Below are 23,798 nucleotides of genomic sequence, written 5' to 3'. Positions count from 1 at the left end.
GTTTTTACTGGCCATGATTACCTGGCTCACAGAGCAATCCAAATCCTTAACAGGGAGCAACGGATGGATGGATCCATCAGCTCACCCAAAACCCTGCCACATGGGTGGTTTTTCATACATTTTTCCTTGCACTAGCGTTAGGCTTGTATAGCTGTTGGGGACCTACGGGTCTTTGGATTTCAGAGCCCCAATGCCTCTAATGTCCTGGGGTTTGGGGGGGGGGAGAGCTTCTCTGGGTACCAGCAGCAGTAGCTTCACACTTGCCCTCACAGAACTGAGCCACTGGTACCACGCAGCCCCAACCAGTGGTGCTCTTCATCAGCTGATAGGCCTGCACACCATCTGACATGAGATCCAGGGGTTAAGATTTTGCCCCCAGTTATTTATTGTATTTCTAAAGCTGCCCTCATGCCATGGGGTTCCTCGACAGTGTACAAATAGAGTATAAATCTTGCCATGTAATGGAATCCCAATTAATATAGGTATTTTGAAAACCACAGTTCATAAAACTGGTAATTTCTTCCCAACCTAGGTACAAAGATCCTACATATATCCTGTTGGTCTTTATTCTCTTTTTGTTTATTTTTTCACCCCCTATTGGTCTTTATTCTAAAGTAACATGAAGTAGCATTCCAAAGTACAAATATAATAAAATATAAAATCAAACCTAAAAAAAGTACACACTTTATGCTGCTTTTCTATACACACCTGAAAGTAAGCCCAGTTTTCCTCTGTGAGGTCTACTTATTGGTAGATGCTCTGCACTGTTGCATTGCAATGATACTGCAATTTGTGAAACGTATGAGGCTTTGCGAAATGCTGAGTGTAGCGTGATCCTACAGCTGTCAGTAAGGTAAGGTAAAAAGGTCTTTCCTTGGCTTTGCTAGCCTATACCACTAAGCCATGGAAGGAATCTCTACCCTCCACATGCCACCTCCCATCAGGCAGCAGAGCCTATGATCAAGGATAATGGAAGATACCAACCAAAACCTCTGGAGGACCCCTTCTCAAAATCATATAGCCTTTAATTTCAGGAAAATGGAAGGCAACACAAAACCTGATGCCTCAACGCCTTCCACATGCGGCGAGTCAGAAATATTTTGGGCAGCACATTGCAGGACAGTCTCAAAGATGTGCTCTCCCAAGCCCACATTCCCAGCATGTTCGCACTCCTGTTTCGGTGACGCCTGTGCTGACTTGGTCATATTCACAAAATGGAAGATGGCAGGATCCCCCCAGGGTCATAGTTACAGGCACCAACCAACCTGTTGGCAGACCAACTCTGCCTTACAAAGACGTCTGCAAGCATGACAGACAGGCTGGCAACATCAACCCTGCCCTGCAGATGACTGCAGTGCCTGAAGGCAGACAGGCAGTTCCAGCAGGCTACTTTCTACACACTTAGCCCGCTCTCTATCCAAATTCAGACGTGCAAGATGCCTTGTCATAGATAAAGGGCACATTCCAAGCAGGCAAGAAGGCTCGGGCGCCAAGCGGGGCCAGCGAGGGGTGAAGCGGCAGAATGAGGCTGTTGGCTGGGAAAGACCTCCGAGAAGGCATCTCGGCCTAGGGATCCTGACATGAAGAGTCCAGGGACCACCAGCACCCCTTCCCAAAGAGAGCGAGAAATGAAAGGCCGGCCGGATCCTTTTCCCTCGAGCAAGACCTGACCCCTCGAACACGAAACCAAACAATGTGGCGGGTGGAGAAGGGGAAAGAAAGTTAAAAAAAAAAGCGGGTAGAAGAGCCCGCCCAGCAGTGACGCCACGAGTTTTGATTGGAGGAAATGAACGAAGGAGGAAGGAATCCCACGCCACTCAAAGTACCGAGGGGAAAAAAGAAACGCCTGGTGGGCGGGGCGTAGGGACGTTAGGACGCCGTGGGGAGGGACTAGAGCTGGCGCCTGCGCGCTAGTGACAGTGCCTCCGCGCGGAGTGGGCGGGAGGCGGCGCTGAGATGAGTCGGGCCCTAGCGCCACCGCCGCCGCCGCCGTTACGGAGCTGAGCGCGCCGAAGAGGTGAGTGAGCGTCCGCTTCCCCCTTCCGCCAGCCTCGCCTCGGCCTCGCTTTCCCCGTCCGTTGAGCCCGGAGCGCCCCCTCCCTCTCCGCCCGCCTCCTTTGGCGTCTTCTCTGACACCCCCCCCCCACGATAGCATCCGGAGTGGGATGTCGCCCCCGGAGCGGCGTTGGCGGGAGGGCTTTGAATTGGCTTTACTGCTCAGCCTCTCCTCGTCCAGGAGGCCCGAAAAGAGGCTGGAGGGGAGGCGCCCGCATCCCCAGCTCCCGGTTTCCTGCGGCTCCAGATCCTGTTTCGCCTCCTCCTCCTCCTCCTCTTGCGCTCCCGATCCAGCCGCGAGCGCTCAATACCTTCTTTGCATTCCCTTCCCCCCGCCACCCGTGTGAGGCATCCCGCGGGTGACTGGAGAGCCCTTTGCCCAGTTATGTGTTCTCTTAGGATTTCAGGTGATGCGGGAGACGTCACTGTCAGGCTACTCGTCCTGCCATTCCTTGGACTGCTTTCCGGAGTAAACAACACCTGCTTTTGGAGTAAGTCAGTCTCTCTTTTTGTATGGTTGGGGGGGGGGGCTTTTCCTTCCCTGTGCCATAGGAGTGGGATTCCCAGCAATTGGTGCTCAGAGACATACTGCCTTTGAAAGTGGAAGTCGAACCCCTGGCCATTGTAGCGAGTAGCCATTGAAAGCTTTATTCACCATGAATTAGTCTAGTCCACTTTTAAAGTTATCCAGGTTGGCGATGCTACCTCTCCTGTGAGTGAACTCCATAGCTAAACTATGTGCTGTGTGTGAAGAAGCCCTTTTTTTACCTGTCCTGAATCTTCCTGTATTCAACTTCATTGGATGTTCCCAAGTTCTAGTGTTATGAGAGAGAGGGAGGAAAAATTTTCTCTGTCTTCTAGTTCTAGTGTTATAGATTTGGGAGTCCCCCCCCCCGAATCCTAGAAATTAATAAATGGTAGTGTTATAAGAATAAAAACTGCTCCTTTCCCCTTATGGGGTACCCAGGAGCCCATATAGAGTCCTTTTAGAGGTTCTCTATCGGTAGGAGAAAATAACATAGACAAACCAGAGATTATTGAGAAGCAAAGCAGCTAGTAAGCCTCATCTTTATTAAAGTTGTTGCAGCAGGGTGCTCCCACACACACACAGGAGGGGGGGAGGGGCCTTGAGCACAGGTGTGCAAGCCTTTATATAGACATTTGAAGTTGCCCACCCTGGAGAACAAGACCACCCCCAGAAACATCATACATACACCACAGAAGAGATGTAGCTCAAGATTACCCCTAGATACATCATACCTACACTGGTGAAGGAAGAGGAGTGCAGGGGGAGCGCACCGCCCCCGGCAGCGCGATCCCAACGGGGTGCCATCGCGGCTGTCCCCCTGCCCTTGCTGGACGCCACGCCCCTACGGGCAGCGTGCCACGCCCCCAGGACACGTGCCAGCCCCACCCCAGCCTGCTCTCTGCCCCCCCTGCCCGAGCATGCGCCACTGCTTACATCACAGAAAAGGCAGTCTACAGCAGAAATCTGAGTGGGTTGTTTTTATCATGTCTGCCAGGTCACTTGTCTGTTAATGGTCACTTGACTGGATTACCTGGGGAGCCTGGCCATTCTTTTGTTATGATGTTGCAGTTTTCTGTGGGTTTCAGACATGTTGTTTACATATTTGTATGTGCTTGATTGGTACATTTATGAATATATATCTCTATGACCTTAAAATTATTATAACAGGTAGTATTTTGATGATTTGAGATGTGAAAGGAGAAATGCAAAATGCAGAGGAATTCCTGGGCTAGTCTATGCAAAGCAGGGCCATTAAGGAACAATAGAGAGCCATTCCTTTGCTACCATAATGATCTTTAGCATGGAAGTTGCCTATTTTCACTGCTGCTGCATGACTGCATTGCAGAATTCCTGAAAGATCAGGTGTGTAGTCTGGGTTACACCTTGAACCATCATTGCTACTGGAGGCATGGGTGGCCCCAGAGGCTAAGAGTGCCTTTTACTACGGTAGCTTTGACTGGTGCACCAGCCATAGCCATTCCCGGACAGGGCTAATCTATACACCATTAGCTTCCAGTTTGGATTATTGCAATGTGTTGTGCTTGATGCTGCTTTAGGAGCTGTGGCAAACTCAGTGGTTAGGTTGCTGAATGGTGCTGCCTACCATTGAGCATGTTACACTGGGGCAGGTTCAAGGTGCTATTGACGTATAAGACCCTAAACAACTTGGGGCCTGGTTACTTGAGGGAGCACCTTCTCTCATATCATCCTGTCTGTTAATAAAATATCAGGCCCTCCTAGTCATTCCATCACCTGCACACATGCATCGTGAAGCACCCAGGGGGAGATCTGTCTCTGGTGCAATGCCCAGCTCTTGAAATTCCCTCTTTCTGAAGTATGGCAGGTACCAACCTTGTGTTTTGGCATCTGTTTAATACCTACCACTTTTATCAAGCATTTTAAACACCTAGCTTTGAGTGAAATATTTTTCCACTGTTATTGTTACATTAATGCTTTGTGTTTTCTTAAAGAAATATAAGCTGCCCTGAAATTTGATAATAAGGATGGTATATAAATATTAGAAACAATTCTGATGTTTGTAGGAATAAATATTTCATTGTTTTGTTGTCGTCCTGTAGATAATAAACCCTGGGAGTGGAGAATTCAGTATCAGGATTGTGCATTATTACTGTTGTTGTTGCAAGTGAGCTAATGTAAAATGATTACTCGGGGTCTGCTCCTGAAGGTTGCAAGAATGGGCATTTGGTCTGGATAAAATTATTGCATCTATGTTGGAATTTTCTGGGTTTTCAATCTTTTGCCCTCCAGATGTTGGGCTACAGCTGCATCACTCCTGACATTTGGTTATGATGGCGGAGGTGTAGTCCAACAATATCTAGGGGACACCTCTTTGGTTATCCCTGGTTCAGTGGAAGGTCATCTTCCCAGTTACATGGGAAGTGGAAAGGAAGAGTTTGAGCTTGAGGCTTGCGATGGTTTGTGTAAGTCCCCCTAAACTAGCGGTCACCTTGGTTTTTAGACACCTTGTTTTTTAGACCCAAGAGAGAACATCCACACTCTTCACTTTTCCAAAGGATCTGGGTATAACTGTTGTGGTTAAGGCAGTAGTGCTAAGCAGAATAGGGTGAAGCTTCACTTTTTATCTTTCAGCACTTGGGTCATTGCTTATTACTGAGAGGGTCCGCAGAGGCAGTGGGGAGGTTGGCCCTGCCCCAACAACCACTACTGGACTAACGTGTTTTTTAAAAGATGCAAAGAGGCATATACATTTCTAAGTGAAGGCACCCAGACTCTAAAAGCTAGAAACATTGTAATCAAAATGTTGTTATTTAGTCCATATTTTATTTTTGTTATTATATGTAACCAATTAATGGCAACAAAGTGTTCTGGTTCTATTATGTACATGAGCATAATAAACAATCTTCAAACAGGTCAAAACTGTAGCAAGCTGTAATATGACAACAAGCATTTTCTCTTAATTTCAGTGTTCTCTCAAAATTAATATTGGTGGGACTTTGACTTTGGGTAGATTGTGCCCATAATGCTCTGGTTTTCTAGAGTAAAAAAATGAACAAAGTAACATGCGTATCAGAGGGGATGAAGGTAACAATGTTTTTGTCTATCCCTGTTATCCATTTACAAATAACTTTTCAAAATTAACTGTGAAACTATAGCAGATGGCAGAATTCTGAATTGTCATTTCAGAAGCAACACTCTCCTTATGTAGTATTGATCAGTGCCGGATCTACAAGTTTTGACACAGGATGCAAAAGTCTGTACTGCCACCCATTCTCCCTAAAGACCAGGGTGGATAAAAATCAATGATTTTTTTTAAAAAAATCAAAAAAATCGGATTTTTTTGATTTAAATCGGATTTTTTTGATTTAAATCGATTTTTTTGATTTAAATTGATTTTTTTAAAATAAAATGCTTTTTGAGGAAAATATATTACCATCCAAAGGTTATTCCATCATGAAATAAAGATTAGTTTTTTAATTATGTAGAATAAGGTTGTATATGTTTAATTTTTTGGGTAAATAAATTCCATTAATCCATTCACAATGTCATGCTCTTCCAGAGGTTTTTGTAAGATTATTGGGCAGTTTCTCTGCCTACAAGATGATATCACAGATGCTTGGTTTACTTTAGCAGTTCTCAAAACTGAATTTGACTCAACAGAGATCACATGCCTCTTCTTCACAGCAAAAATGTTATAACATGAACAGAGTTGAGAGAAAAGACCTTAATCCTATTGTTCTACAAACCTATGAATACAGAAACAACCCCTTTAGTGCTAAGTTTCAAGAAGTTCAGTGAATAGAACAGAAACAATATTTTTCTGATTGTTTGGAGTGGACAGTATTTAAGTTTTTCATGTGTAGGCTGGGCTGACAGTCTAAATTTCTTAAAATATATATATTTTGTTTTTGTTTAGCCAAATTAGTTAACAAGCATGGATGTTTGTTTAAGCAAATAACATATGCTGTAATGTTATTGTTTCAGTTGAATAAATCTATTTAAATTGTTATTATTAAGGTAATGATTATTTTTCTCCTTCCTAAGTACAACAGTAAAGTTGTCCAAATATGAATGATTAACCTATTAAACTGGGGATAAAAAACTAATATGAAAAGTTGTTATTCTAAAAATCTTCATCTACTTGCATATTAAAGTTATACCAGCAAGAATTGGTGGAGTCTCCTTCTTTGGAGGTCTTTAAGCAGAGGCTTGACAGGCATATGTCAAGAATGCTTTGATGGTGTTTTCTGCTTGGCAGGGGGTTGGACTGGATGGCCCTTGTGGTCTCTTCCAACTCTATGATTCTATGAATTAGTCTTTATGTAGAAAACTATGATTTAAATCAAGCCTTACTGACTAGTGATTTAAATCGTGATTTAAATCGTGATTTAAATCAGTTTGATTTAAATCAAATCCACCCTGCTAAAGACAAATGTGTTAAAAAGGCCTCATATAGGTTGGTGGGTTAAGTCAAGGAAAGGGAGCTTTGAAAAGGAGTTACCAGTTTCCTTTATACTGCGTTGTCAGTTTAAAGTGTGATTAAAAGCAAAATTTAATAATAATAATAATAATAATAATAATAATAATAATAATAATAATGTGTATAGTTTAGTAGCCAGGACCATCCAACACAGGAAATCAAGTTACATACACTTCTGTCCTCTTGGATTTATGAAGCTGTCAGTGTTCCCAATTTGCCCACACACAGGTTACTAACTAAAGCATAATGGGGGGGCCAGTATATAGGGGACTGCCTGCAAGGGGGCCACCCTCCTGGTTTGCTCTGCCCAGGGTTCATGTGCTTGCCCTGCTTGGTGCAGTGGGTACTAGGAAGCAGGAGGTGACTGGAAGGGAAAGGAGGCAGAGGCGCTTATCTGGATCCATCTCCTGTGGCGGGGTGTGTACCCTGATGACATTTACAGAAAGCTGAGGATCAGGGGTGGGAGAAAAAAGGAGGCATTTGATTACAGCACATCTGTGGGTGCTGCCCTGGGTATTTCTGGCAAGGAGGCAGAGGGGGTGCAGCTGCATCTGTGGTGGTGAAGTGGAAGGAAGAAGAAAACAAGGAGGGCTGCCCATCTGTCTGCCTTGGGACCTGCTGCGTCCTGGAACAAGGGCTGCCAGGCAACAGTGAGCCTAGGCAAGACAGAAAAGGCAGGGGAGGTTCTGGGCTCCGCTGTTGTTGGTGCTGCTGCCACTCTTGGATTGTCTGGCTGCTGTTTGCCTTCTGCTGCCAGCCCAACAGACCAGACCCAATGTTGGGATCTCCGGCAGAGTGAAGTGAGAGGCTCCTCCCTCCCATTTCGCTCCTTTCAGTGTTGATATGTGTGTGTGTTGAACCCAGTAATTTTGCAGCCCCCGTAATGTGCCATCCAGGGGCACTTGCCCGCTTTGTCCCCACATCCGATCCGGCCCAAGTATTGTTTTTGGAGAGATTCATTTAGCAGCAGAGCACACACGCACTTGCGTGCGCGCACACAGAGATCTTTGGAAGCTGAGCTTCTGTTAGTGCTGTTGTTAAAGTTACAAGTCTTGGAAACTGCTTTGAAGTTTTTAGTGTACAACTTGTGTGAGAAAACATGCTTCCAAGATTTCAGCAAGCTTTCGCATAGATGTTTAGGATGGGTAAGAATGGTTCTCATACCTGATACACCTGTTTGCTAGTATGAGCTGATGACTAAACTAGTTTGAAATTACAAGTTTAGCAAGATGATGAGAACAATTAAGCAAGTAATGGCAAGTCATAAAGGAGATTTGGTTTTTTTGGATTCCAGAGTTTAAAAGCATATTACAGTTCAGTTTTTGCAGTAAAGCACGAGAGATAAGAGTGCTCTGAAAAGTAATACTGGTAGGCAGTCAAAAAAGAAAGGAAGCAGATAATACTGAATGAAACTGTAGTAATGGTAAGCAAGGAGAAAACCAGAGGAAGAGTATTTCAAATGAGAGAGCACTGTACACAACGTAAATCCCATTAAAGAGCCACATACTAAACAAAGCAATGTATTTTAGCATTAATTTAAGTGTGGTTGGTATCTTAAATGAAATTGTTTTGTTAAACTTTTTTTAAAACTTAAGACACTTAAAATCAGCTTAATATTTTTTTTAAAAAAATCTAAAAGCAGTGTACAAAACTATCAAAACATAAAAATCAAAATTATATACCAATATCATAAAATAAAATTATAAAAATTACATGGTGATCAGTAGAATGTACAGCTAATAGCTGTTTATCAGGTCAATGTAGTAGTTTGGGCCTCTGTGTTATCGGCAGGGGAAGCTGCAAACTTGCTGCCCCGCCCTGCACTACTTACTGCCAGTTATGTCAGTGTGTTTTGAGTTTCTATTAATATAAGTTCTGTAGCCAGAAATGTTATCTATAACTAGTTTCAACGTGTAGCTCTGAATGGATTGCATACTAAATCTCATAGCAACACTTGACGTAGTGAAATGTGTTTTAAAAGGATAAAGCAGAGAGCTTTTACCAGCTTCAGTGACAGTCATTCCCTGAATTTTTAATCTTGTGTTATCTACAAACAAGCAGAAATCAAAAGAGTAAAATTGCCACTAAACACAAAATGCTGCAGAAATGATCCTGCATTTGTTTATAAGTGTAATTCTATCCTAAATCCCTCTTCCATGGATAACCAGATTAATTTACTTAGAACAAAATGCAGAACATGAAATGTAACATTTATGGCTGCTTATTTAAGTCTCACCAGAACAATGATCTTTTATGAATGAGCCATTAAGATACATTAGGTTTTCTAAGGGTGAACTCTTGGAATGCTGGGAGTAGATTCTAACTAACTCAATGGCACTTGCTGCTGAATAGGCTTGTATAGAATTGCACTGTCAGGCACACAGCACTTCTGAAGTGATATAAAGAGAGAACTTTAAATAATAATTAAGAAATCACAATTTGGTTGGGCAGCTACAGTGTGTCTTCTTTCATCAGCCTTCCTCCTGTTGAACGCATTTCTGTAATACATATGGGCAGTCCAGGATATTTAATGTATTCTGAGAAAAAAACCATATTTTTTCTTAGAGTATTTGGCTTTAATGGAGCATCTTCTGCCCATCATAGTTCTCTCATGTACTTATATGCTTTTAAAAGCCTTTGGGCACTCTGTGGACTCAGCTATACAGCTGCAAATAAAACGTTTAAGTGCAATATACGATGTGACACTATATGGCAGTGTTGAACCTTATGGAAAATTCAATGTATTTTTAAAAATACATTATTATTATTATTTTTAAAAAAAGCGTTTTCAGAATGTTTTTTATGTGTGTGTGTAGATTGCACGTGTGTCTCCCAGCCATACCGTGAAATGCCAGGGATTAAATTTAGGACTTCTGTATGCAAGTCAGGTGCTTTAACACTGGTAGGGGAAATCTTTCAGATTCTGAATTTGAATAATACAAAGCAATGAAACTGGGACTGGAGGAGAAGCCATCCGTCTGGTTGCTATATACCATAGAATTTAATTCTTCAGTTTTGTTGTTGTTGTTGTTTAGTCATTTAGTCGTGTCCGACTCTTCGTGACCCCATGGACCATAGCACGCCAGGCACTCCTGTATTCCACTGCCTCCCGCAGTTTGGTCAAACTCATGTTCGTAGCTTCGAGAACACTGTCCAACCATCTCATCCTCTGTCGTCCCCTTCTCCTAGTGCCCTCAATCTTTCCCAGCATCAGGGTCTTCAGTTTATGTTATAGTTATTCACAATTAACAATCTAATGTAAATTATGACAAATCTACAGACTATGTGCATCTTCTATCATTATTAAAAGTATAGTTCTTTGGAGATGAAACTGTTTGAACATGCTGTAACTATGTATTGAGTAATAATAGATTCAAAGGTCTTTGAGAGAGTTGGCTTTATGACAAAATGTAACTGTTCTGTAGTACTAAGACTATTTCACATAATGTATGAAAAATTGAAATACATCATGATGATCTTTCCATTCTTACACATTTCCAGCTTACACATTTGACAGGTTTTCTTTATAGTCCAGCTGTTGTATATTCCAATTGCTGCATTTTTTCCCCTCCCCAGCTTATGTTGACCATGAGTCTTGTCATGATAAGTGAGAATGTGAAGCTGGCCCGTGAGTATGCCTTGCTGGGAAATTATGACTCTGCAATGGTCTATTACCAGGGAGTACTTGACCAAATGAATAAATACCTCTCTTCTGTCAAAGACACATACCTCCAGCAGAAATGGCAACAGGTGGGTCATCTTTTTCCATTGATTGGGTTCTTATTTACACTTAATTCATAAGGTCCTTGGCTTTTAAAAAAATTGCTTGATAATAATTTGCTTACAGCAGATCGATTAAATTTTATAAGCATGCACATTTCTAAAACCTCCTCTTGGTGAATTCATAATTTACACTTACTAAAGAAAAGCTGCTACTAATTGTTAGAGAAAAGGGCACCTTTAATTTCTAAGTTTCCTATTGTTTTAATAATAAAAAGCCCAAAAATAAACTCAGTACTGATTAAAATCTGATTCCGGTGTCTTCTCAAAAGCAAGTCTTATATTGAATTCAATGGGGTTTTCTCCTAGGTATGTGGCGTTTGGATTTGCAGCTTTAGTTGATTAATCTAAAATTTACTGCTCTGTTGAATTGTCTTAATTAATCACTGTCATGTGAACATCTGAGCCCTTCGTTTTTCAAAAACACAACTTTATGCACACGAAATGTGATCTTTCTGGCATATCATGGTTCTTTCATGTGAATGATCATCTGAAATTTCCCGTCAGAGAATTTGCTCCTGCCGTGCTGGGAGCTGTATTCTCTCTCAGTACTAGAGGTATGTTCCAAAGGCACATGATGCAGCAACCTTGCTGAGATCAATGCTTGGATGGGAGGCCACATGGAAATCCTACATATGCCTCTGGAATATAAATATGTAAAGTGGGATATAAATAGAATAATAGTTCATCATTATGACTTGCTTATTTAGTACTGGAATATCTTGCAGTAGCCCAAGTAACCTTGAAAGGCCTACAGTAAACACCGGTGTGAGGGCTTCTGTGGTGCATTACCACGCCTGCTATGAAATTACAGAAGTCTGTTCTGGAATAACCCCTTTAAAGGGCACCAAGCATATGGGCGATCCTTAAGAGTAGCTATCACAGACAAGTAATACTGTACCTTTAATATGGAATGGTACATGCAAATGAACTTCCAAGTTAATTAGCATAATTTTGCAAACAGTACAAAGTTTTATTCTCTGGAATGAATTTTAGTGTAAAAAAGTTTGAATGCAAGATCCATTGAAAGAAAAGTCAGGCATATAATGGTGCATTTGTTCCCTATTTTGGTGCAGGATTTGGGAATCTTTGGTGGACCGGGTCCTCTAAAGTAACACATTTATCTTGAAAACTTCCAAATGGCCCCTTCATCCAAAATAAAGATAAAAATAAAAGACTGATACAACATCAAAACAAACAATTGAAGAAAATCAAAGTAAACAATTGAAGTTAAACATCTCTTGCACATCTAATGGAGCCCTAGAAATTTTCTAAAGTGACATATGCTTAGCTACGGACACGTTTCTACCTGTTAAAGCTATACTTTTCATGTTTTCAATCAGGTTAGGCAGGAGATAAGTGTAGAAGCAAAGCACGTGAAGGATATCATGAAAACACTAGAAAGCTTTAAATTAGACAGCACGCCTTTGAAAGCTGCACAGCAAGAATTACCGGCTCATGATGGAGAAGTTTGGTCCCTGCCTGTACCTGCCGAGCGTAGGTAAGAGACACCGAGAGTGTAAAGTGGATCAGGGAAGCCCAAAACATTACATTTAAATGTCTGTAAGGCCCACACACTGGTTCCAGTTCCTAAGTCGGGGGGGGGGGAGCATGCTGCGCTGTCCCCCATAAATATACCTTAGCAGCCCACATGGAGCCTCAGCACAGACCTTGTCGGGGGGTGGAGGATTCCTAAGATCTGTTGCCCCATAATGTAAACTAGTCAGATCCTCATAGGTCCAAACAAAATGCTTATGCACTTTTCCATATGTTGAAAGCTGCTTTAGTTTAGCTTTGATGATAAATATCTCTGCATGTTTACAGTTTTCTCTTTTACATTTTCTAACTAACCAGAAGTTCACCAGGAGCCAGGAAACGTCAGTCTGCTCATTGCAGTGATTACAGGAGCCAAAATAATCGAGCGAGTGCAGCGCCTAAAGTCTCCAGCCGTCCCTCCTCCCGAAGCTCTAACGATAAAGGCAAAATAATCCGTGGCCGGGAAAAGAAGGAGCCGCAGAATAAAATGAAAGAAGAAAAAGTAAGTGTCTAAAATGTGAATTAGCTACCCTGCACTTGGGGACGATTTTAATAGTTCCACCCAGTGCCATATTTCCATCTTGAATTTGCATTATTCTGGTATGGATGTAAGCTGTGTAGACTATGCCCACTTTTGCCTACAGGACCATTGCTTCTATTATAATTAAGCGGGCATTATGCCAGGTATAGTGATTCAATGTGTGGACAATTTTAAAATAACAAATGTAGGTTTGATATGCAAACTGTGTTTGTAATGCAGAATAAGCCCTCATCTGACATTTCAGAATCGGAGCCAAAGAGATTTGATAGCACTGGATACGACAAAGACTTAGTAGAAGCTTTGGAAAAAGACATCATTTCGCAAAATCCCAATGTTCGATGGTAAGTGTAACCAATCTCTGTAATTTTTTTTACTTGGGAAGTATGTGTGTAAGCTCAATCCTTTAAAGAGGGCAATGCTAATGCTTGGTTAAAAATTAAATTTAATCTGACAACAGATTGTAGGTCTTCCATTAATAAACTTTTTCATTCATTTTACGGCAAGATACTAAATTCAAGGAATTACGTGTATCAGGCCTAGCTCAGTGCTACATATTGTCCACTGTGACCTGCCACCATATTTGCATCGTTTGGCTGAATCTAGCACAAGGCTTCTATAGAGGGGATATCACCACATCATACCTACTGTGTACACAACTAGATACTATATCACAACATCAGTGGTCTGAAAGAATAATAATCATACCCTTTAACTAATGCTGCTAATTCCTTGCTTAGAAGCAATCCTGTTGCCACATAGCCAGCTGAGTAGCCATTAACAGAATTGGTTGGCATCCTGTATTTGCTGTGAACAGGATGTAGTTTTAGTGGCTGAAGTGTACATGACTACTGACCCAATGTGGGATAGTCAACAGTTAAGAGTTGCTAATTATCTGAATTAACATTTTTCTCCTTTGTGTATACATGAGGCAGGAATGTTATAAAATGAGCTTAACATACAGTGGTGCCTCGCTTAACGAATGCCCTGTTTAATGAAATTGCCACTTAACGAAAGGTGTTTTCTAGTGGAGGTTGCCTCGCTAGGCTCGCTAGGAGGTTTCCCATAGGAATGCATTGAAATTCAATTAATGCGTTCCTATGGGCAAAAAAAATTTTTTAAAAAAATTCAATGCATTCCTATGGGATTCGCTAGACGAATTTTTCGTTATAAGAAAAGACCCGTGGAATGAATTAAATTCGTCTAGCGAGGCACCACTGTATACACTTGCACCAAGAATCCCTGGAAAAGATGACCAGTTTGTCTCAACAGAATTTTTCTTAGAATATTACATGAGCCAGTTTTAAGTGAGGGTAGGAGAATGAGTTTGTGCATCTTAAAATTACAGCTTGTGTAGTCTGTGTTTGCACCTGTTCCAATGCCTGAAAGGGAAGAAAAGAACTCTCTTCTGACTTAGAGAAGCAAATTGCCTGCTTTCCTTGGTCTTTACTTGCCATATACAACCAATGGATTGATTTCTGTTTCTATTCTGAAGAAGTGTGCATGCACACGAAAGCTCATACCAAAATATAAACCTAGTTGGTCTTTAAGGTGCTACTGAAGGAATTTTTTTATTTTATTCTGAACCTGTACTTTAAAAGCAAATTCCTTCATACTGAAACACTTCATTCTTACTAAATCCTGGGGAATGTGCCCTGCTGAGTAAACTTGAATAAAATTAGGCTACTTGTGCCCAAAGAAAGGGCTGGCACTTACTGTACAGAATAATGTTTCTCCATAACGTAGAATGTAAGGGTAGTGATTGTTTGTTATTGAATTTATATTTTGAAACTCTCCAGAGGAGGAGGAGGTTTGGGGGGCTGCAGAGGGAGGGAGAATTGCTGGAAACAGCCAGCCTGCTCAGTCTGCTAATATATTTCTTCTGTCAGCAGTGGGACACCCACTGAATACCTAACTTTCTGTGATTTTTGACATTTTGAATATTCATAATTTGTATAACAAATACATGTATTTACTGTATAAAGCTTGACCTCTAGTCAATTTTACCCTTGGTTTATATATAAAATCCTATTTTGGTGTGTTAAAAAGTCAAAATTTAACTGAATGTGATGCCTGCATTCAGAGAGCATTTTAAACCAGGTTACTTTAAGGGATGATAAATATTACTGAAATGTTTAAATGAAAAAACACCTGAACTTTTTATATTAAAAACAACTTTATGATAGACTTCCATGTGAAAGAACATTTTGTACAAACAACAAGTGTGTTGATGTATTGATAGTTTTCTCCTGGAACAGAATTACAGAGCATGCAAATGTACTTGGAACAGAATGCTGACACCTGGGAGCAGACAGAATTCAAATGGGAAACTATTTATTTGATATTCTTCTGTAAAGAGTCATAGAAGGTTTCAGCTGCAGATAGGAATGCATCTTTTAGAAGCTAACCCAAGCTTACTGTACGACTGTGATAGGGACTCTTAAACAGAACAGTAATTAATTTCTTTTCTTAAACAGGGATGATATAGCTGACTTAGTGGAAGCTAAAAAGTTGCTCAAGGAAGCGGTGGTTTTACCCATGTGGATGCCAGAATTCTTTAAGGGGATTAGAAGGCCTTGGAAGGTAAAATCATGCAATTTACTTTTGAATAATGTTTTCATATGTCCTGATTGGGTACAATTTTAATAAGAGAAAATGATGAGTTAGTATTACCTAAAATCTGAAAGCAATTATTGTATGGCTAAAATTTCTCACATTTTAGCAATAGAGCAAAATATAATATATCACAATTCCACTGAATGCAATAAACAAGTTATGTAAGAATGCATGCTGTTCTGATCCTCAAAGCTAGTATACCATTTTCTTAAACATGATATTAAAGCACATTTGGAGAAAAGGAAGTTCTAAAGCAATTTCCAATGGAAAATGTGTTCTAGATAGCTCAAATAAGAAATTTCTGAACTTTTTTTTAAACTTACTTTCTTTTACATAGGGTGTTTTGATGGTTGGTCCTCCTGGCACTGGAAAAACGCTGCTTGCAAAAGCTGTAGCTACTGAATGCAAGACAACCTTTTTCAACATATCATCATCAACACTTACTTCAAAATACAGAGGAGAATCTGAAAAACTTGTTCGACTTCTATTTGAAATGGTGACTTTAGAGTTCACTGTTGGTTCTTTGATATATATTTTGGATGAATAATAGTTTATAGAATATGCAGGTGTTTCAAACACCTGGCTACTCGTCTGAAATTTATATTTAAGCTTTTTCAGACTTCTAGTTGTACAGCAGCTCAAGGACATGCATGCTTTGTATGTAATGGTTGTTATGTCACATTGGTCGGTTTCTGCTAGTTGAGCAGGCCTGACCAGCGTTGGGCTATCGTGGACAAGATTCCTTGTACTGTCATAATTATATTTTAACACAGTACTGCAATGGGCTATTATCCTTTACCAGACAAGCATGATGCAGTTGCATCACAAAGTGTGTGTCTGCCTCATTCCCACACTACCCCTCTCCATTAAAGTCTTACAGGTTGCTTTGCCACTTAGCAGTGAATTGCATAGTACCACCTCCCTTGGTTTCATACCATTCAAGTTAATGTATAACTTCTATTACTTTTTTAATGAATCTAGATTCAGGTAGGTAGCCATGTTGGTCTGACGCAGTAAAAAAAAAATGAAAAATTGTCCAGTAGCACCTTAGAAACCAACTAAGTTTGTTCTGGATATAAGCTTTCATGTGCATGTATACTTCTTCAGATACGTATCTTCGGTGTCTGAACAAGTGTGCATGCACACGAAAGCTTATACCGAGAGTTGGTCTCTAAGGTGCTACTGGACAATTTTTATTATTTTTTTAATGAAGCACTCCGAAGCCCGCTTGCACACTGCCCAGAATGTTATTTGAAAGTTTGTTGGGTCACTGGATGTTGGATTAATGCTTAACATTTGGCCGTGCTGGCTAGGAATGATGGCAGTTGAAGTCCAATGTCTGGGAACCCAAGATTGTTGCTTCAGGGGTGGACTTTGGTAACATGGTGCCCTGAGCAAAGGCAAAATCTGGCATCGTCCCCCTCCCCCAAAAAAACATTGAGTAGGTGCCCATATAAATGTGTGATGATGATGATGCACCCCCTCAGTTCGGCAACCTGTGGGGAGGGGGGAACCACCCGGATCACCCCAAATCCTTTGCTGGTTGCTGACTTGAGAGGGGGAAACCAGTTATATGGACTTTCAAGGTTATATGCCATGTTTTTTTGTGAAGTAAGTTGTTAAGCATAGCCCAGCAGTACTTCTGGTGATTTAAGTTCAATTGATGTTCCTTCATCTTGTCTCTCCAGGCTCGATTCTATGCACCAACAACAATATTTATAGATGAAATAGATTCTATCTGTAGTCGCAGAGGAACTTCTGAGGAGCATGAAGCCAGCCGAAGGGTGAAGGCAGAATTACTCGTGCAGATGGATGGTAAATAAGCTCAGTTCACATTGTGTTAAAGAGATGTGGAGCTCAAAGTAGGAACTTTGATGTGACATTATACTAGCAACACTGTACTAATATTTCTGCTTTGGATCAGAAATTATGTATGGCTGTTTAAAGTAGTAGCTTTGTGCTATATGTGTATCGTGTGGATGTAGCCGCTGTCTGAATTACTATGGTTGTGGAATCATTGAACAGTCTTAATTTTGGAGACCAGTGGATAGACTTCTGAAAAGTGTTTTCCCTCTTTACAGAGCTCAGTAGTTCTGCTCCTGTTTTTCTTTTTTAGTAATTAAATGCAGCAGCAGGGGGAGCTGCTACAATAGCCAAGAGACACTTTGTTCAAATTGTTAAGTGCAAATCTGTTGCCATTTATGCAGGTGATTGAAATTCACATTGGCTTTAAATTTGGATAGCTTCCAGAATTTTGTGACCTCCCCATATAACTTCTTCTTTCCTTCTGATTTAGGTGTTGGAGGGGCTTCTGAAAATGATGACCCTTCTAAAATGGTTATGGTACTAGCTGCTACTAATTTTCCATGGGATATTGATGAGGCCTTACGACGACGGCTGGAGAAGAGAATTTATATTCCTTTACCATCAGGTAGAACAACTTCATTTTAGGGGAAACCAACCTTTTTATTTATCCTGAATTTTGAATTCTGAACTTGAATTTGGTATAGGAGGACTGTATTGGGAAATAGGGGTTATGCTTCCAAGTGGCCTCCGGGGAAAATACTCCCCCAAGAAGTAGAATCCCAGATTTGTGCCTTCTTCTATGGAAGGGACAGAAATGCAATAGAGGCTCCACAGCTGCCAGTCTTCCCTCCCAGTGTTCCCTTCTCCCCTGGGAAGTCCCCTGAACCTCCAGAACTGGAATTAGGATGGCAGTTTGGGTTGCAGTGAAAATCATTTCCCTTCCTTGGTAGATTGTTGCTTGTAAACTTTGGCACACAAGATTCTCGGGTGGCAAAAAGCAGAACTAAGTGCATGTTTAGGAACCCATTTTTGAAAGCCTCAGCATTTTGTGAAAGCTAGTAACTATACTATGTGGTTCAAACTATTTATACTGTTACTTTTTTAAAAAATGTTCCGCTTTAGCCAAAGGTAGAGAAGAACTTCTAAGAATAAGCCTGAAAGAGTTGGAACTTGCTGATGATGTTGACCTTGCCAATATAGCACAAAATATGGAAGGCTATTCCGGGGCTGACATTACTAATGTGTGCAGGTACGTTAAAACTATAACACTTCTAAAATAATTAAGGCCTGTTTTAAGCATACCTACTTTGAATGAATTTGAATGAATAAATTTGAATGAATAATCATTTAATTGGGGCTTCTATTGGAATCCAGAATTTGTTTATGAAAATACATTAATGTTGCCACTGTTGTCCACTGGCTTACTGCTGCTTTGATTAAATATATATATACAGTATACTTCCCAGCCAGGCAGTCTTTATTCTTCTCCCTCTTCATTCTCCTCTAGTTCAAGGAAAGCAGACAGATTCAACTTATTTGTCTGCTTTCCTTGAACTTTGGGAATGACAGGTTTGTATACCTTTTCCCCCAGTCCCCATTCTCTGCCACATGATGAGTTTTTTCCTTCTTGGTGCACACTTCTCTCATGTATTGTTCCTCTCCACTCTACATTTTGTTTTATCCTTTTTCTCTGGGCATATTCACTTTTTCCTCATCCACATAAGTTACCTTCTCTTATTTCTTCCGCTCCCCTCTGCTCCCTCTCCATTATTATTTTTCCTGCCTCAGTAAATCTTTTCTCTAACCCCTAACCTGTCTCAACTGCACTACTTGTGCCTTTTTTGGTAGGTGAATCCACTCAGCCCTTGCAAAATAAAGAGAGGAGGGTAACGCCCATATCAGCCCCTCCAAAATGACTCCACACCCCTTCTGTGTTCTATTAGCCCAGCCAGGGTCACTGTTTGAAATACCTATATTCCTGTCTTCCCATTGAAGGCAGTTTTGATATTTGACAGAGCTGTAGCTCAATGGTAAAGCATCTGCTCTGAATGCATAAATTCCTAGGTTGGGAATATCCCTTACCTGAAATCCTAGTGAGCCACTGCCAGTCAGTGTAGACAATACTGAGCTGGATGGACCAATGCTCTGACTCCATATAAGGCAACTTCCTGGATTCTTGTGACATTTTGCTAAAGGGAGATACCAAAAATGTGTAGCAGTTTCTATGAATATACAAAGGATAAGAGAAAAGAACAATAAAAAGGAGTGTCTGTAAGCTGGGGTTTCGAGCTGGGTCTCAGATTCCAAATTACTGCAATAGATTTATGTTATCTACTGAACTGTTATTAATCCACTGTTGTAGAAGTCCTCATATGTATTTCCAATTGTGTGCTGAAGGTCAAACTTTACAAGCGGTCTCTTTGATATTATAAGCATGTCAGTGTTCATCTACAGCTACTATTAGCCATTTACCTAGGACCAGTGGCATTGTGTATTCTCATTAAGTCCAATCTTGGATACCAACAGGGATGCTTCACTGATGGCTATGAGAAGGCGTATTGAAGGCCTGACACCAGAAGAAATCCGAAATCTTTCTAGAGATGAAATGCACATGCCAACCACAATGGAAGATTTTGAAATGGCTTTAAAGAAAGTTTCAAAGTCAGTCTCTGCTGCGGACATTGAAAAATATGAGAAATGGATATTCGAATTTGGATCATGCTAAGCCTTCCTACCTTGAGATATCTGCCTTAAGTCTTCAAACAATTCCAGAAGTAATTAAAAAGTAGTGCAACAGGGCACTGAGTACTATTTTTAACTTTTGTAATTACAGTTAACAGCAATATCCTTAATAAAGTTAGTTTTTTAAACTGCAGCTCATTTTTTTACCTCTTGCAGTTGTCCCTTCTGGTCTCTGCACAAGGTATTTGCATGTAAACTAGCCTTACTTCCATCTATGCACCCAACTAATGCAATAGTATTAGTTGGGAAGTGTTATGGGTACCTATTTACAGATAACAGGGTGAAAACTGTTTGACATAGATCCACAGTTTCAATTTTTTATATTCAAATAGAGTAAGCTTGTTCTTCTGTTGTTTGCTTACACTTATGATAAGTAAAAGTGAGCCACCTGAGCCTCAAGCGACAGCAAAGGATCCAAAATAACACCCAAGCTACATACCTGCTCCTTCAGAGTATGTAAACCCATCAAGAACAGGCGATCTCCCATCCATCCAGTCCAGGGAACCACTCACTAACAGTACCTTAATTCTGTAACTTTAGCAATACAGTGGTACCTCGGATTGCGAACGCAAACCATTCCGCCGAGGCGTTCACTCGCAGAGGCATTCGCTTGCTGAAGGCATGCTTCTGTGCATGTGCAAAGCACCGATAGAGCACTTCTGCACATACACGAGCTGCGCAGATCGCGTCTGTGCATCTGATGCCGCGGACCTGGATGTAAACACTTCCAGGTCCACGGTGTTCGTAAACGGAGGTTCCACTGTAAGGAATTCCATAAACATTCAATGGGAATCAATGCTAGGTGGTGCTGGGAAACATGAATGGCACAAGGAGAATTCACAGGAGAAAACCAATGGCAATATATAAAGGGTAACATGGTGCTGGTAAGAAAATAAATATTTTGCCTTGTCTCACACTTTGCTCTGGAGACCTTATTCACCAAGCAGCAGTAGTGTTTCAGTATTATGAATATGTAGTGCTTTGTGTTCTAGCATGGCAGTTATTTCGAAAACGGAGGTCAAAGTATTTAAGTAGTACTTTTCGATATAAAATATTTGAAGCCATTCTTTTCACGTGAAGTCATAGGCTTGATAGCCACATGAACCTGCCCTCATGCTGCGATCACCCTGGGTTCTCCCATCTCCAAAGCTAATGCAGGTAGCAGCTAGGATATGGGCTTTTTCAGTTGCTGCATCCTCTGATATCTTTCTGGCCCCAAGCAAATATATTTTTTATTTCCCCAGGCCTTTTAGCTTTCATGTTACAAAGGCATTTATGTGCCATCTTTCAGCTGTAGAAAGAGCCCCCAAAGTAACATTTGATCATTCCGTTGTATTCAGTGCTGTTGCTTGGCTGAAGGTAAGGCTTCCAGCAGCAGAATGAGGAGCAAATCAATTTCCCTCCCTCTCTCCTCCAAATCTGGTCTGGAAACTCCCCAACCCTCCAGACTAACTTAGGAGGGATGTGCAGGGGAAGAGATGCTGCTTCCCTCCCTATTTTGCTGACAGACTCCTTATGGTCAGCTGAGCAACACTCCTCAACACAATCCTAAAGGTAAAGGTACCCCTGGCCGTTAGGTCCAGTGGCGGACGAGTCGGGGGTTGCGTGTTCATCTCGCTTTACTGGCCGAGGGAGCCGGTGTTTGTCTGCAGACAGCTTCCGGGTCATGTGGCCAGCATGACTAAGCCGCTTCTGGCGAACCAGAGCAGCACACGGAAACGCCGTTTACCTTCCCACCTACGGTATTTATCTACTTGCACTTTGATGTGCTTTTGAACTGCTAGGTGGGCAGGAGCTGGGACTGAGCAACAGGAGCTCACCCTGTCACGGGGATTCAAACTGCCGACCTTCTGATCTAGACTCTAGGCTCAGTGGTTTAGATCACAGCCACACCTGCGTCCCTTCAACACAATCCTAAAGCTTTTTAAATCTGTGATTGGGTCTTTTATCTGCTGCTGAGAATTTATTTTACGTTGCTGCTTTCCTCACCTCTAAGCAGTTAAAAAAAATTGCTGTATTTTTGTTAGGCATCTTTGGAGCAGCAATGCTGAAGGGTAGTCTAACAACTCTGTGAAATAAACCACCCCCTGTAAAATATACGAAGCAAATCAGTTTTGCAAAGGCCGGGCCTTGCTGCCCTAAATAGACAGGAATGATACAAGGCCTCCCGTTTCTCTCAACAGATAAGGATTTATTGTAAAGCTGTGATCGTACAAATCCATATGTAAAACAATTCTTAGTAAATTGGGATCTTGAAGACATTTTCTCTCGGGTAAGAGGCATTTATACTGTACTGCAACTTCAAGAAGTACAGTTTTACAAACACAACTTTCAGTGGGAAGAGGCCTTTTTTTTAAAAAAAAAATATGACTGAATAAAGTGCTTGTAATGTCAGATTGCCTTTCATGCACCAAAAAGCATTGCACCAATACTGAATTTGTTGTAAGAGCAGGATGAACCCCCCCTCTCTCTCTCCCATAAGGCACACTTAAGGACAGCAGGCCTAAATTAGCTTTCCTTTTCTCACAGGTGTGTACAATCCTGTCCACGCTGTTCCATGTTGTTGGGGTCTAATCACTTAATATTTTCATTGCTCTGTGGAGCTTAAGGCTGCAGTCTTAATTATGTTCACATATCATTATTGAAATCTCTCAGGGTGTTTCAAGGCAGCAGGTTATTTAGATTAGTGTGGCAGGTTCATGCAACCAGTGTAGTCGGGGCGATTTTATGAGGAGATGGGAAATTACTTCATAGAAGTTAGAACTTACTGAAGTCCTTATGGAAGGGAGACTGCTATTTTTCCCCCTTCTGTCAATAACTTATTAAGGTGGCTGAAGTGGAGATGTAGTCTTTGGGGCCTCTTAAAACATTTTAAAACACTGATCGTTCATAGTCTGTATAGGAAAGGGAACACAATATATTAAGAATCAAGTGTCAAATACCATGTCAACAAATTCAAACAATTAAGGTGAATGTGTTTAAATACATTTTTCCTCTATATTATCTGTCTTCTCTGGAATATCTGGAAGTAAGCTGATCCCAACCACAGGGATGACACTGAGATCAACCTGAAGGACTCCCCTGAAAAAGAAGCAGGTAGTCATTAAAATCTAGACTTCAGAAATTCAAGGTTTTCCTTAACCAGTTGTTATGCCCAGGTTAACAGTGTTCTTTCAGCTTCAGAACTGAAAACTCTACAACTAAAACAAGTTTACTTCAACAGATAATGTAAGCATGGTAAGCCAAGACTGTTAAAAAAAAGTTTGTCTTCTACGTTTATATTTATAGTGCCTATTAGGAAGAGCAACTGATCAAAACAGCTGCACCTGAGATATAGAAGAATGGCTTTAAAAGGGTCAATATATAATAATATTTTAGGAGAGCTACATTTGTGGAACTGGACTATGCTCACTAGAATTTTAGCAGGGAAAGAAAATAGTTGTCAGAAATAAGCTTTTTTTCCCTGAAGTAACAGTTTGCTTTCACAGAATGAAATGTAGAAAGGCATTTACCTGGGTTCACATGAGGGGCAAAACACTTTTAAGACTTTGATGATTAAAGCTGCTCCAACAACTCCAACAACAATGACCAACATTAGATTAAAGAACACTGGAAAGGACTGCAGCCAGAACCTGCAGAGCTCTTTTCTCAAGTATTCCACCCACTGGCACATCACCTGCAAATGCAACAATACTGCCAGTTAAATACCCATCACTGATGCCCTTATCCACTAAACA

At 41.1% G+C, this 23,798-nt stretch overlaps 2 protein-coding genes across 2 annotated transcripts in view; one reads left to right on the top strand and one right to left on the bottom strand.

Moving 5' to 3' along the window:
* Positions 1–1,922: 1,922 nt before the first annotated feature.
* Positions 1,923–22,411, top strand: KATNA1 (katanin catalytic subunit A1). The gene is made up of 12 exons (XM_035108775.2): positions 1,923–2,017; positions 2,455–2,546; positions 10,620–10,793; positions 12,167–12,324; positions 12,678–12,861; positions 13,120–13,241; positions 15,375–15,480; positions 15,851–16,009; positions 17,202–17,328; positions 17,810–17,944; positions 18,442–18,568; positions 19,846–22,411. The coding sequence occupies exons 3-12, from the start codon at positions 10,623–10,625 to the stop codon at positions 20,042–20,044; spliced, it is 1,488 nt and encodes a 495-aa protein (XP_034964666.2). The 5' UTR covers positions 1,923–2,017; positions 2,455–2,546; positions 10,620–10,622; the 3' UTR covers positions 20,045–22,411.
* Positions 22,229–23,798, bottom strand: part of GINM1 (glycosylated integral membrane protein 1) — an 18,511-nt gene continuing 16,941 nt past the window's right edge. Inside the window, exons 7-8 of the mRNA XM_035108777.2 lie at positions 23,574–23,737; positions 22,229–23,142 (exon numbers count right to left, since the gene is read on the bottom strand). Coding sequence (XP_034964668.2) covers positions 23,040–23,142; positions 23,574–23,737 — 267 coding nt within the window. The 3' untranslated portion in view covers positions 22,229–23,039. The remainder of the gene's footprint in view (positions 23,143–23,573; positions 23,738–23,798) is intronic.

This window comes from Zootoca vivipara, chromosome 3 (genome assembly GCF_963506605.1).
Source record: "Zootoca vivipara chromosome 3, rZooViv1.1, whole genome shotgun sequence".
In the NCBI taxonomy this organism is placed as follows: domain Eukaryota; kingdom Metazoa; phylum Chordata; class Lepidosauria; order Squamata; family Lacertidae; genus Zootoca; species Zootoca vivipara.
Note: the sequence above shows the minus strand (reverse complement) of the source record. Positions and strands in the feature narration are given on the sequence as shown.